A 12913-nucleotide genomic window follows, 5' to 3' on the forward strand; every position below is an offset into this window, starting at 1 on the left:
ACATAATTGCCAATGAGGGAAATGCTTGACACAATGCACACACACACACACAACCTCTGTCAGAATTAATTTATTTTACATTGTTCTCATATTTTTTTTTAACACTGCAGTAGTCTCTACAATCCACTTTTGATCTCTGTTTTACTGTATTAATTATTTGGCTGTTCTACATTATTCTGTAAAGTGCATGGCCCTTGCAGTTGTGTATTGAATGTGCTAGAAAAATAAAGTCTGATTGATTGATTTATCTTGATGTAATCTTTTAGAGATACAGTATAAACACAGTGGTTTTGTCTTTTTACTGCTGCTAATCACACAGTCAAGGAGAGTAAGTTGAATTCTATAGGTTGTCATTCTGTACTGTAAAATACTGTGCTTGCATGTGCTTAAAAAAACAACATAGCCATAAAGCTGTTTGTAAACTCATCTGTAATTGTTCTAACCAGTGCTGCATGTGTAAGTCTCAGCGCTATTGAGGTTTGTACAAAACACCATTCTGAGATAAAGTCTACAGTCTGGATGCTCTTCAAGGTCTTTGGTCAGAAGAGCTTGTCTGTAACCTGTCACACATGTATCTGCTTGGTGCATGTATACTGTGTGTTAATCTGGCCTGTGTGTCACACGTCTGCTTTCCGTCTACATCTCAATGCATGCAGCTAGTATGTAGAACAGAGCTAGTGGTTTCTACAAGGTACACGTTGGTACAGTGACTGTTTCTCTATAGTACTCTATATGGCAAATTGCATTCCATATTTCATACCCTAATTGGAATGATACACGATCACGTATCTATTTGATCCAGTTTATAATTTTTACTTACTCTGTCGTCATATCTACATAACTTATTATTAACAAATTATTTAAACTGCCAAGAGGATAGTTTACTCTTTTTGAAGGTTTTCCTTATTTTTGACTTACCTAGGATGTACTCAGTTCACTCAGACAGTTTTTGAATTCATTTAGCATTGACGTAGTAAACAGGAGATTTTTCAATCGGAAAAAAACACATTAAAGTCTCAATCCACCAGCAGTCATATTAGCAAATTGGCTGACTTTTGGCTGTCTGGTTCATTTTACTAAAGTGCCACACCAGTTGTCTGGGCAAGGCAAGCTGAATCAAGCGTACCAAGTTTTTCAAATAATTGAAATACGTATTTTACCTGTACCTTTCTGTTAACCCAGGACTCTCTGAGCAAGCAGACCATTTACAGCATGCATCAGCTGCAAGGCAACAAGCAGTACGGCACTGAGAAAGCAGGGTACCTCTACAAGAAAAGTGATGGGTAAATGGACACTCCCCCATGGGCATTTTAGAAAAACTGACATTGGTTTTTGGTTGTATCGTTGTATATCTGGTTATGACGGCAAATTGTATGTTACAGCAATGTCTAAATCGTAACATTGCATAAATGTGGATTCACTGTCTTGTGCCATAGAGAGATGATGGAAAATAACGGTGGGACAACGTTAAACAAAATGTGATAACACCATCATACCGTGTGTGTGTGTGTGTGTGTGTGTGTGTGTGTGTGTGTGTGTGTGTGCGTGCGTCCACATTGCAGGTTGAGGAAGATGTGGCAGAAGAGGAAGTGCACAGTGCAGAACTGCTACCTAACTATTGCACATGGAACTGTGAGTTCATGCTAGTTCACTGTGATGGTTTTCTTCCTTTTCAAGAATTACTTAAGGAGTACTTTTTAGGATTACACAATCAACCCTTACTCAAGTTACGTAATAACTTGTATGAATAAAGACAGTGGATAATGTGCACATTGCACTCTTATACATATCATTGATACTCACTCAAGATATTAGATAAACATTATCAGGGTGATTTTCAAAGAAACATTAAAGCATTTTCCTATGCCCACTTGATGTATTGAGACTCTAATTTCAAAGATCTAAGTATGCTGCACTTGTGTGCAGAGGTGAGCGCAAAAAGAGGCAGACACGCCTTATTTAAATAGCTTGTGCGCCTCACTCAGCGTTCTACAATGGACTGTGACTTTGGAAGGGGGGAAATCCACATCAGAAAACATAACCTCAAATGAAATCAAGCATTTGCTAGACTTAACAATTGAAAACAAAGGTTTGCTTCAAAGTGGGAAAATCAAAATCAAAATCAAAAGAGAAAATCTGTCAAAGAAACACCAACTCAATAAATGCTACATCTACTATGAAAAACAAATCATAAAGAAAGGTTGCTGATTCAAAACAAAGAGCTAAAGATACATGTTCAATATGCTCCCATGAAAGTGGCGCCGGTGGTGAGTGAAACCCTGAACCAATGTGAGGGAAAGGCTTTACGATGGCCTGGGTATGGAGGAGTCACTCAAAATCTAGATGAATAATAAGAGCCACCTATAATGTTTGTTATTTTTTATTTAATTTTCAGTTAACATCATATGGTTTGGACCCATGAGTTGATTATAGGCTTAATATGTTGTTTTATTTTCAAGATGAACCTTTAAGGGTATAGTATGTTTCAAAGACCGCATCTACCAACTGGTTGGACCTTCACCATCTACTGAGCACACCAGTGATGAGTACAAACAATGACTCCTGTGCTCCATTGCAGACTGTCTCAAAACCAAAAGCTAATTTTACTGCATCAAATATTGCTATTAAACATAACGCCACAGATGACAAAATATTAACCAAGCAGTTGATGAGACGGTCGACAATAGAATGCAAAGCATTGGAAAAGCTCTGGTCCCGATCCCCAATGCTAAATCCAGAATGTTGTGATTGTCAAATCTATATTTTCTGATTACATGATCATCGGTAGCATCTAAGCTATCTACAAAACTGTAACCCAGTTCAATATATTCTATTTTCTGGGTAACGTCTTTGTCTGGCGATAAAGCAATTGAAATGCAATTTTTTCCCCAAGTATGATGTGCCACATCCTACCCTGGTGCAACTTGTCCAGGGGCATATGTGCATACATCAATTGAGGCCTGAGGTGCAAATATTGTATTAGCATATTTTGTGAAGACGACACACCCTTGTCTGTGAGCCAGGCGCAGATGGAGCACAGAGGTGTTTACGAAACATATTGTCACTTTTGAAAATTAGCCAAGAGCACAAAAAGAGCACCTCAGATTGCGTATCTGGTTGCACCCGTTTGAAAATCACCCTGTATATTTACTGTACGTTGTTGATTGTTGTGGTTCCTGTGGAGCATAGTCCCTCCAGAGGATGAGTCATCAGAATAAACCGGGTTTGTTAGTATTTAATTACACAGCCATTCCTCTGAGTATCACTGCTAACCCTGACCTGACCTTGACCTCTGACCCCCAGCCGAACAAACTACCAGCCAAACTCAACCTTCTCACCTGCCAGGTCAAACCCAGTGTGGAGGACAAGAAGTGCTTTGACCTCATCTCTCGTAAGTTAGACTCTGATCATAAGGAAACGTCCTAATCTATTGTAGTTAGCCTCTCTGACCACCAAACAACCTTTAAAGAGATGCTACAGGATTTTTGTATCTTTTCAGTCACTAGTTCTAAAATTAGTGTTCACGAGGCAAAGACGCATCCTCGAAATAGACAGAAAATATTGTTAGGAAATTACCTGATGGGCACACCCATGAGCAAAATCTTATTTTGCAAAGGTTTGTTGGCCTTGAGGACTTTGTAAACTAATGAGATGAGAAATCGATTAACATTATATGAACCATACAGTCAACAGTCAAATCTGATGAAAAGAATTAGCAACAAACATTTTTAAGAGTTGAGGTGCAAAAACACACAGAACACTTTCTCTCTCTCTCTCTCTCTCTCCCCCCCTCTCTCTCTATCTCTCTTTTATGCACGCACGTACGCACGCACACACACACGCACACACACACACACACACACACACACACACACACACACACACACACACACACACAAACACACAAGCAGGTTCCCTGTCTCTAAACGAGAGCCTTTTGAATTAGTTGTCATGAGACTTTCCCTTCATTAGAGTGTGAAATATGTATTCAAGTACTGCGCTTGATCCTTTATGATGAAAAACATGTTGTTCTATCTACAGTACAACAACAAAGCAGTCACCCCACCACTTTTTTTGTGAACAGCTGAGGGATGGGGCTGGAGAAATGTAAACACTTTCACATTCATAGACAGAGCTACAATATGGAAGGACTGTCCATCTATGAGATCAAGATGATAGTTTTAACCATGTTTATTACAGTGTTTTTGTTTTACAATTACATTGTTTACAAACAATACAGTAAAACAAGCTCATATATGGGGTTTTAATAGGGTAAGACAATTGAACCAGCCCATGAGGTATTTGTAATATATGATTATTATTGTTATATTTTTTACACATTCTTCAAGAATCAGTGGCTATGTACATTAATGTAAAAGTCCAAAATGGATGTACCAATCTCAGATTGCTCCTCTGTTAAATCTCTCTCTATTTTGTTTCAGATAATCGCACATATCACTTTCTTGCCGATGACGAGCCAGAATGTGTCACGTGAGTAGCCCTTGTCTATTCCTAATATTCCAGCATGACACATAATGCCCAAGTGGATTATGGCTTGATAATTGTGTACTTTTCTCTTCAGAGGAATTTACCATTGCAATATGAGTTGAATTGGCACATCTGTAAGGTGGTGAAGTCATGTTTTCAGAATGAATGGGAATACTCTCAAAACAAAATATGGCTACTGAATGTCTAAGGAAGGGATAATTGTATCTAAAAGATGTCTGGGTGAATCAACTACAGTCAATGTAATTGGAAAATCATGTGAAATCGTGTTTTGAGGGAAATACCCTTGATAATGTATATGATTTATTATTGATACCGAATGTTTAGGACAAAATGGTGCTGCTCTGCATTCACGCTCCTTTAAAACAGCATTGATAGAGCCTGATATGAATACATCCTGGTCAAACAGAGCAGTGTGATTACCTACAGTAGCCGAACACACGTCCTCCTTGGGGCGGGTTGCATGTGTTGACGTAGCCAAGCGCAGGCCTACATCTCCTCAGGCATTTCATGTGACAGTCAGCTGGAGATGTGTGAAGTGGATCACATAGGAAACAGGCTGTTTGTTAATACTGCATGAGCACACGCACACACACACACACACACACACACACAAATGAATAAACACACAAACAAACAAATGAATAAACACGAACATACAGATCCAGCTAGTTGGTAAAGGCGGTCTTTGAAACATACTATACCCTTGTATGCAATGTCATTATAAGTCGTATTACGATTCAAGCACTGCTGTGCCAGTAATGTTTCTAAATGTCAGAAGATCAAGAGGTGCAAGGGAAGATGTCTATGCAGAGTGAACCCTACTCCCTTTAGAATTCAGTCAGAGTGGTTTGATTGAATGCTTTACTTAACATTGACATACATAAGCTATATGAGTACTTTCTCCATGCACTACAATCAAATACACACTGTTCTTTATGACACTGTTTCAGATTCAAACCCACAGCCTTTTTGGTTTGTAGTGCGTTGTTCTGTCCACAATGCCACTAGTCCACTGCTGCAACACAAGAGTAATAATTGTGGTTCAGGGTTCAGATTGTGCATCAAAGAAATTAGAATCTTCGGTAAATACTTTATGTGAGGTTGTAATTTTGTAACACAGAGAATAGTTGGCCATGTTGAACATTTGTAAGAAGAAATGTTTTTTGTTGTTGTAATAGCCTTTTCAGCATTATCTGAAATGTTATTTTACTACTTTTACGACTATCTCTATTTAAATAAATATATATTTAAATTGTTTATGTTTTCATTCTAGTTCTGGTTTTAACCTCATGTGCATGGAGTGTCTAGTATCATTAAATTATCCCATTATTGATAGTAGTGTGACCTAGCATAGCATAAACCAGACCTCTGACTTGGCTCCCTGTGTTTACATGTCAGGTGGATCTCGGTGTTGACCAACAGTAAGCAGGAGGCTCTCAATGTGGCATTGGACGAGCACAGGCCCAGCGGGGAGAACAGCGTGGAGGACCTGACCAGAGCCATTATTGAAGATATCCTCCGCATGCCTGGCAACAATGTCTGCTGTGACTGCGGAGGGCCAGGTCAGACCTGCAGGCCGATAGCACAGGGATAGGGACTTGCCTGACAGGCCGTTTTCGTTCTTCTTTCCTGTTCTTATGTTTTCAGTACTAGACATGTATAACAGAGGTGGTTTGGATTAGAACCACACTCACATGATGAGTAACCTAGCCCAAACTCTGAGGACTTGCGTTTGCTCCCTTAGCTCAATGGGCTAGTGGGAGTGGGACAAAGAAACAAGAACCACAAAAAAATACTTGTATCTGTCTGAATGTCTTTCTGTAGACCCCACCTGGATCTCCACCAACCTAGGGATCCTCACCTGCATCGAGTGCTCTGGGATCCACAGAGAGATGGGCGTCCACTACTCGCGCATCCAGTCTCTCTCATTGGACAAGCTAGGCACCTCTGAGCTACTAGTGAGTCCAACCCTGAACCCCTCTAGTTTAACTAAACCCTAACCCTTCAAGTCTAACTTAACCCTAACCCTGTGGTCAGTCTACCCATAACCCTCACACTGAATAAGATGGGCACATCTGAGCTAGAGGGTGACAATCTCTTGTCTAGGTACTGTATAGTCTTGGGGTGACCCTTTCTGTTATTTGAGTCTTCATCTCTAACATGAAGCTCCAGCTGAACAAAAGACCCTTCGAAGGGTAAGAATAGAATTGTGAATCTAAAGTAGGAGCCTTCACTAGGATTTGGAAGTTTGCCAGGAGGGATTGTACCACTGCAACACTTCTCAGTTCATCATGATGAGGTAGTTTGAGATAGCCTTTGGTTTATAACCAGTGTTGTATCATGATTTTACATACATCTTGACATAGATCTATGTACTGGACAAGTTCAGTCAATATCATAACCACTGTAGTCTCAGTATCCTGGACATTGTACACTATGCTTCTATGTAGTTGGTCCACCTCATCTACTCATTTTTATCTTCTCTCCGCCAGCTGGCAAAGAATGTGGGTAACTCGGGATTCAACGAGATCGTGGAGGCCAACCTCCTCAGTCCCTCACTGAAACCCACGGCTGAGAGTGACATGTGAGTGATAAGCAGGGCATTACTCCTCTCGCTACAGCCAACCACTTACAGCTGTCTGAACTCCTGGAAAACTGTTCTCGGCTTCAGAGAAAGATCTCTAAAAATTCTCAAATAATTTGCACATAAATATGTGCAGTTATGGAGGACATAAAGCATTAAGATGGAACAGCATACTGTGAAAAGCTCAATCCAGAAATGTTCGGTATTCATGTCTATGAAGCCTTTCTTTTTTTTCTTTTGTAAATACTGTATGTTTATTGCTTTTCATCACAAAAAGATAGAACATATTGCAGTCATTAAGTGAACAATTGTGCATAGAGAGACAACACACAAAGCAAACCAAACATAAATGTAAACATAGTGATATGGTGAAAAAAGAAGAAAGAAAAAAAAAGACAGCAACTATGACACTATATGAACAGAATTAATTTCAGATGACAAATGTAAAAGACTCCCTCATGACATTTCAGATCATATGTCCAATAGCAGTTGCCAGAATTTCAAAAAAGTCCCAGGTCCCATAGACATATATGGAATGTGGGTACAGACTCTGATTTCTAATGCTGTAGGATTAAGTGTTTTGATAGAAGAGTGCATAGAGAAACAGTTTGCCCCTTTCATGAGTTTCCTGTAGAAACAGTATATCTGCATTTAATGATTTTAAATGGGCAAAAACCTTCGCTCTTTTGACCAAGGCCTCTCGTATTCGAGCTAAGCATATTCAGCCCTCCACCGTGTACCTGAGCTGGACCCGGATTATGTGACATCTCTAAACATTGTTGCAAAGTAAACAATTGCTGTCAAAACAAAAAAAATGAAAATATTCTCCCCCACCTCCCACCCACCCACATACTGGGCGACTTCCCCAAACGAAGCGCCACGACCAAAGAACATAAACCATAGACATCACCTCCTCGCTTGTATGGTTTAAACCTATAAAACCTAGCATCAAGGGGATGTTCCGCCGAACAGTTGAAATAGACATTGAAAATTAGAGTCCTCTCAAATAAGCAATGTAGGCTCACTTAAGAAAAAAGTCTCAACATTTGGCAATTCTTGTAAGCGCATTCTCAAACTCTCATCAGTCGGGGGGATACTGACCGCAAAGTGTTCTCAGGTAGTAAGCTTTGTGGCCAGGAAACGCTTGGCCTATTCTGTGTCCTCAAAGGTCTGGGTTGTTTTGTCCACCATCACCTTGAAGCGGGCTGGGTGGATGAAGCTGTATCTGATGTTGGCAGCCCTGCACTTCTCACGGATAGCGTTGAACTTCTTCCGCTGCTTCATTACTGCTGAGCTCATTAGTGCTTTCTTTATTTTTTCAATATTCCAAACTATTGTTTTTGGTAAGTCTAAGGTTTTACCTATGTTTCTGATAGATTCATGATATTTCAACCTTATAATGGCTTCCTTGACTTTAATTGACGACAGAAACACCTGTCAAGCCAATTGTCCCATTACATTTGGTGTCCTGAAATAGGGGGACTATGTATAAAAAGTGGTGTCATTTCTAAATGGAAAAAAGCTGAGAATCTATTGTAACCTTGTAGTAATTGGTTGATTTCATATACGCTACAGCATAATGTGTATTTTATCTTGTCTTTATATGTTTTTTTAGAAAACTGTGATTATTGATGCCAGGTTTTAAAGTATTTCATAGAGTCCTCAGTCCTCTTTTAAGTGCTCAGTCCACACTCAGTCCTCTGTAAGTGAACCAAGAGGTGATGGGGCTTTACAGGCACACATTAAGCTATTTGCTGACTGAACAAAGACACTGTGCAGTGCATGTACACAGACCTTCTGGTAGCTCACCATTTATAACAGGATCACGACTCACTTATTGCATTGTTCAGTACATGTCTGCAAAGCAATTGTCAATGGACCCTGAAATGTAATTTTGCCACAGTGCTTTAACAGTGCTTTACTAAGTAATTGGCTTACATTGTGTGTGTGTGTGTGTGTGTGTGTGTGTGTGTGTGTGTGTGTGTGTGTGTGTGTGTGTGTGTGTGTGTGTGTGTGTGTGTGTGTGTGTGTGTGTGTGTGTGTGTGTGTGTGTTTGTGTTCTGCCTCTGTGTCCAGGGCGGTGCGTAAGGACTTTATCCTGTGTAAGTACATGGAGGGCCAGTTCTCCCAGCGCAGCAGCAGCTCTCCTGCCACTCTGAGGAGGAACCTGCAGGAGGCGGTACAGAGTCGAGACATCTTCAGCCTGCTGCAGCTGTACGCTGAGAGACTGGACCTCAGCAAGCCACTGCCCAGCTACGTACAGGTACCCTAACCCTATTTCTACCCCTAGCCCTTACCCCTAACCATAGTCTCTGACCCCAACCCTACTCTTGACCCCAAGTCCCTACCCCTAGTGTTGACCTCTACTCCATACCTCTAGTTCCTAGTCGCTATCCTTAACCCTGACCACCACCCTTAGCCCCAGCTCCTACCCCTCACCTGTCTGTTTTTCCCTGTCTGTAGGAGAAAGGGGAGACTGCTCTACACCTCGCCGTCCTATTGGCTGATAGAACCTCACTGCACATGGTAGACTTCTTGGTTCACAACTGGTGAGTAGAGAGGGATGTGCTATTGTTTGGATGATTGGTGTTTTTGAGGTAAATTGGTAGTCCAGTGAATGATCATCCAAGTCTAATACCTGTTCTAGCTAGCATAAAAGCCATTTCCAGTCTTACTATAGTTTTAGCTATGCACATTTCAGACGGGAACCAATAGAGGTTTACAATTAAGAGAGAAGTGCAAGAGGTCGTCAGCTTCTCACAGCTACGGGGAGACTCATGGGGGTTATTCTATACATTCATCATTAGACATGTATCTTAACTTCACAGACCATTTCAAGGGTAGAATGAGATTCATCATATTTAGGATCAGATGAGTTGGGGTGTTTTGACTGCCTCCTGTTTTTCTCTACCCATTTGAGGTCCCACCATTTGTGCTTCCCAAACAAAGGATGTATCTCTCCTCTTTCCTTCCTCCTCTCTCCTCCTCCTCTTTCCTCTTCTTCTGCCCTCTCCTCTTTCCTCTCTCCCTTTCTACTCCACTCGCCTCTACCCCTACCTGTCTACCTGTCTAGTAGGGGAAAAAAACTTGATAATCAGTAGGATAATTATCTCACAAATACAAAAAACTACATTTAAAGTTTGACATTTAGAGTTGTCAAAATCCAGAAAAAACTGGAAATTCGATTGAGCACCATAACTCTAAATCTGACCGATGCACAGACAGGGTTTTCCAGCACACTCAGTTCAGTCAGGACATTTATGTCGGTTTAATCATGTTTAATGAAAATTGTAATACAATTAAGTTTGGTATAATTTAATGGCTCCGCTCTGCATAGCTCCCTGCCTGAAATGTAAACAACATAAAATACAAAATAACACAAGCAGGGAGCCTATACTATCAAACCCCAACAAAATAGAACCATCCAAACACCAAGCAACTGTGTGACCTATGTGTATCAGGAAACCTCTCCCGGTGTCCCCCTGCACCTTCTTCAGTGCAGGGATGAATGACTTGCATCCTGGATCAGACAGGGGGCCATTCTAGCGTTATGTGACCTCAACTATTCACTATTGCTCATGTATCACAGCAACCTCTCCGGTGCCCTTCTCATCTGTATTATAGGGCAGGGTCTTATAAATGTAACAGTCCTTTAGAGATTGTTGACTCTAATCTCATCAGCACCCATACAAGGAATATTCTACCTTGTGAACTACAGTGCCTTCGGAAAGTATTCAGACCCCTTTACTTTTTCCACATTTTGTTGACTCAATTTAAAATTTGTAGAGTGACTGAGATGACCTTGTCCCATCGACTGTGCTTTTTCCTCTCCACCATTCAACATTCAACACCCCCCAGGCCTCAGGGTCGCATTCCTGATCAGTTTTGTTCCTTTCCATTTGCTCAGTTTGTAATGACAACCTGATCCACACAGTGTGTAATTGATTCCTATGCAAATAGAGACCCTATAAAAACAAAGATATTCATTGTAAAATTACATGAACTATTATCCTTGCATTAAGATGGACTCAATTCAACTTATTGAGTGATTTGTTGATGACATTTTTGCATTTTAGCTAATTTTAAGAGTGTCATAGCAAAGGGTCTGAGGTATTGTACATGAGGTATTTCTGTATTTCAATTTTAATACATTTCTAAAAAACGTGTTTTCGCTTTGTCATTCTGGGGTATTGTGTGTGGATTGATGGCAAATTATTTTAATTTAATCCATTTAAAATTGAGTCTATAACACAACAAAATGTAGAAAAAGTGAACGGGTCTGAATACTTTCCGAAGGCACTGTATGTGTTTACGGTGAATCCATCACCGCATTCCTGTACATGTTTCAGGATTGACCAAGGATGTCAAGAAACAACCTCATGGTTCTGTGCTAGTTTGTAGTTCACAGAGCACATCTGTGACACACCATGGTTGATTACCAAGATCTGCTTGGTCATTCTACCTTTACTACGCAATCAGTACCCAGCCACCACCTGCTACGAGCATTTCTGTTCCATCACAGACTTGTAATCATGCACTTCATGCTGCCTGTATGCAGGCTGCTAATTGCTGCCTGTATGCAGGCTGCTAATTGCTGCGCACCATCTCCATGTTATACATTAGCGGTACTCAATGCTTTTGTCCTTGACACTGTCTTTTAAATTCATCCACTTGACGTTCTTATGATGCTGAGGAACATCAGCCCATCTTCATCAGGGTAGCCGTCGGCACCTCAAAGGTTTATGCTGCTGAGGTGGCAGTGCCGATGCAGAAGGAGTGAAGTGTGTATGTTCCTGGATTTAGCCCACAACGTTGAACCGGCATCTGGTCATAGGTTTTCCCTCCTCGATGATGAACATCGGTTTGTAGGCCTCGTCCGTGGTCGGTAGGACATGGAAGAGAATGGAATACAATGCAACTATTACTTGAGAATTACAATGGAGTTCCTCTGCTACCTACCTTATCAAACTAAGTGTTGAGAGTGATGTAAACAAGTGTTCATCCATTTTCAGTGTGAGAATCATAAGGATTGAAGAATAATCACAAGTAGTATATTCACGCCTTAGAAGCCCATGCAGCCATGGGAAACACCTAGTAAAACTATGGTTAGATTCTAGACTAAAGGCATTGTGTTCCTGTGTGTCCAAGGCTGCTCTTTACATGTGAAAGCTATTTTTTTTTACTGTACTTCAAACAACATAGGCTACACTCAGCACTGGGCATTTTACTCTTCAGCCTGTCACGGTTTGTATTTGGTTGACATAGGACTACTCATGGTTGGAACTCACTTGATTCATATTCTAGAAGTGTTGCTAAGTAGATTGGTAGTAAAAGGTATTTGTGTACAGTCCATTATGTGTGCCCTAAGCAGTTGTTACGTCTAAGTCGACGACAAATATTTTTTGTACAACACGTTTGTAACTTAGTGCTTAACTCTCTACCTTATAGTAGCTGCTCAACCCTGTTCTTGACCCACCTCAACTGTCTGTCTTGCTCTCGGTATTGCGTACATCATATTTCACACAATTCTAAAATCCCACAGGAGCGACGGTAAAGATCTTGCAGTGACGGGCCACCACTGCTGAATTTATAGTATGTATCGGAAACACTGAAGTCAGGTTGTTGTGAAATGGTTTCTGTAGTTAGAAACAGATAAGATAAGTATTCCTGCATCATTATTTTCTATTTGTCAGACATAGAGAACTACTCCATACTGGCCGATAGGGTTTGGGGGGTTCATTGGTGAACCAATGGCTTTTGACCATGTCTTAATCATTATCAGGTTGGACTATTGTCCAAATCAGATTTGGGGTTTGAATT

General features: G+C 40.7%; 1 protein-coding gene across 1 annotated transcript in view; it reads left to right on the forward strand.

Moving 5' to 3' along the window:
- unm_sa1614 (un-named sa1614) overlaps nt 1–12913 on the forward strand; it is a gene marked incomplete at its 5' end in the record, with an annotated part of 52653 nt that overhangs the window by 24891 nt on the left and 14849 nt on the right. Inside the window, 9 exons of the mRNA XM_083667835.1 lie at nt 1183–1283; nt 1563–1632; nt 3304–3391; nt 4443–4491; nt 5908–6071; nt 6334–6467; nt 7002–7093; nt 9170–9356; nt 9557–9642. Coding sequence (XP_083523961.1) covers nt 1183–1283; nt 1563–1632; nt 3304–3391; nt 4443–4491; nt 5908–6071; nt 6334–6467; nt 7002–7093; nt 9170–9356; nt 9557–9642 — 971 coding nt within the window. The remainder of the gene's footprint in view (nt 1–1182; nt 1284–1562; nt 1633–3303; nt 3392–4442; nt 4492–5907; nt 6072–6333; nt 6468–7001; nt 7094–9169; nt 9357–9556; nt 9643–12913) is intronic.

Source organism: Argentina silus, assembly GCF_951799395.1.
Source record: "Argentina silus genome assembly, chromosome: 4".
NCBI classification, from domain to species: domain Eukaryota; kingdom Metazoa; phylum Chordata; class Actinopteri; order Argentiniformes; family Argentinidae; genus Argentina; species Argentina silus.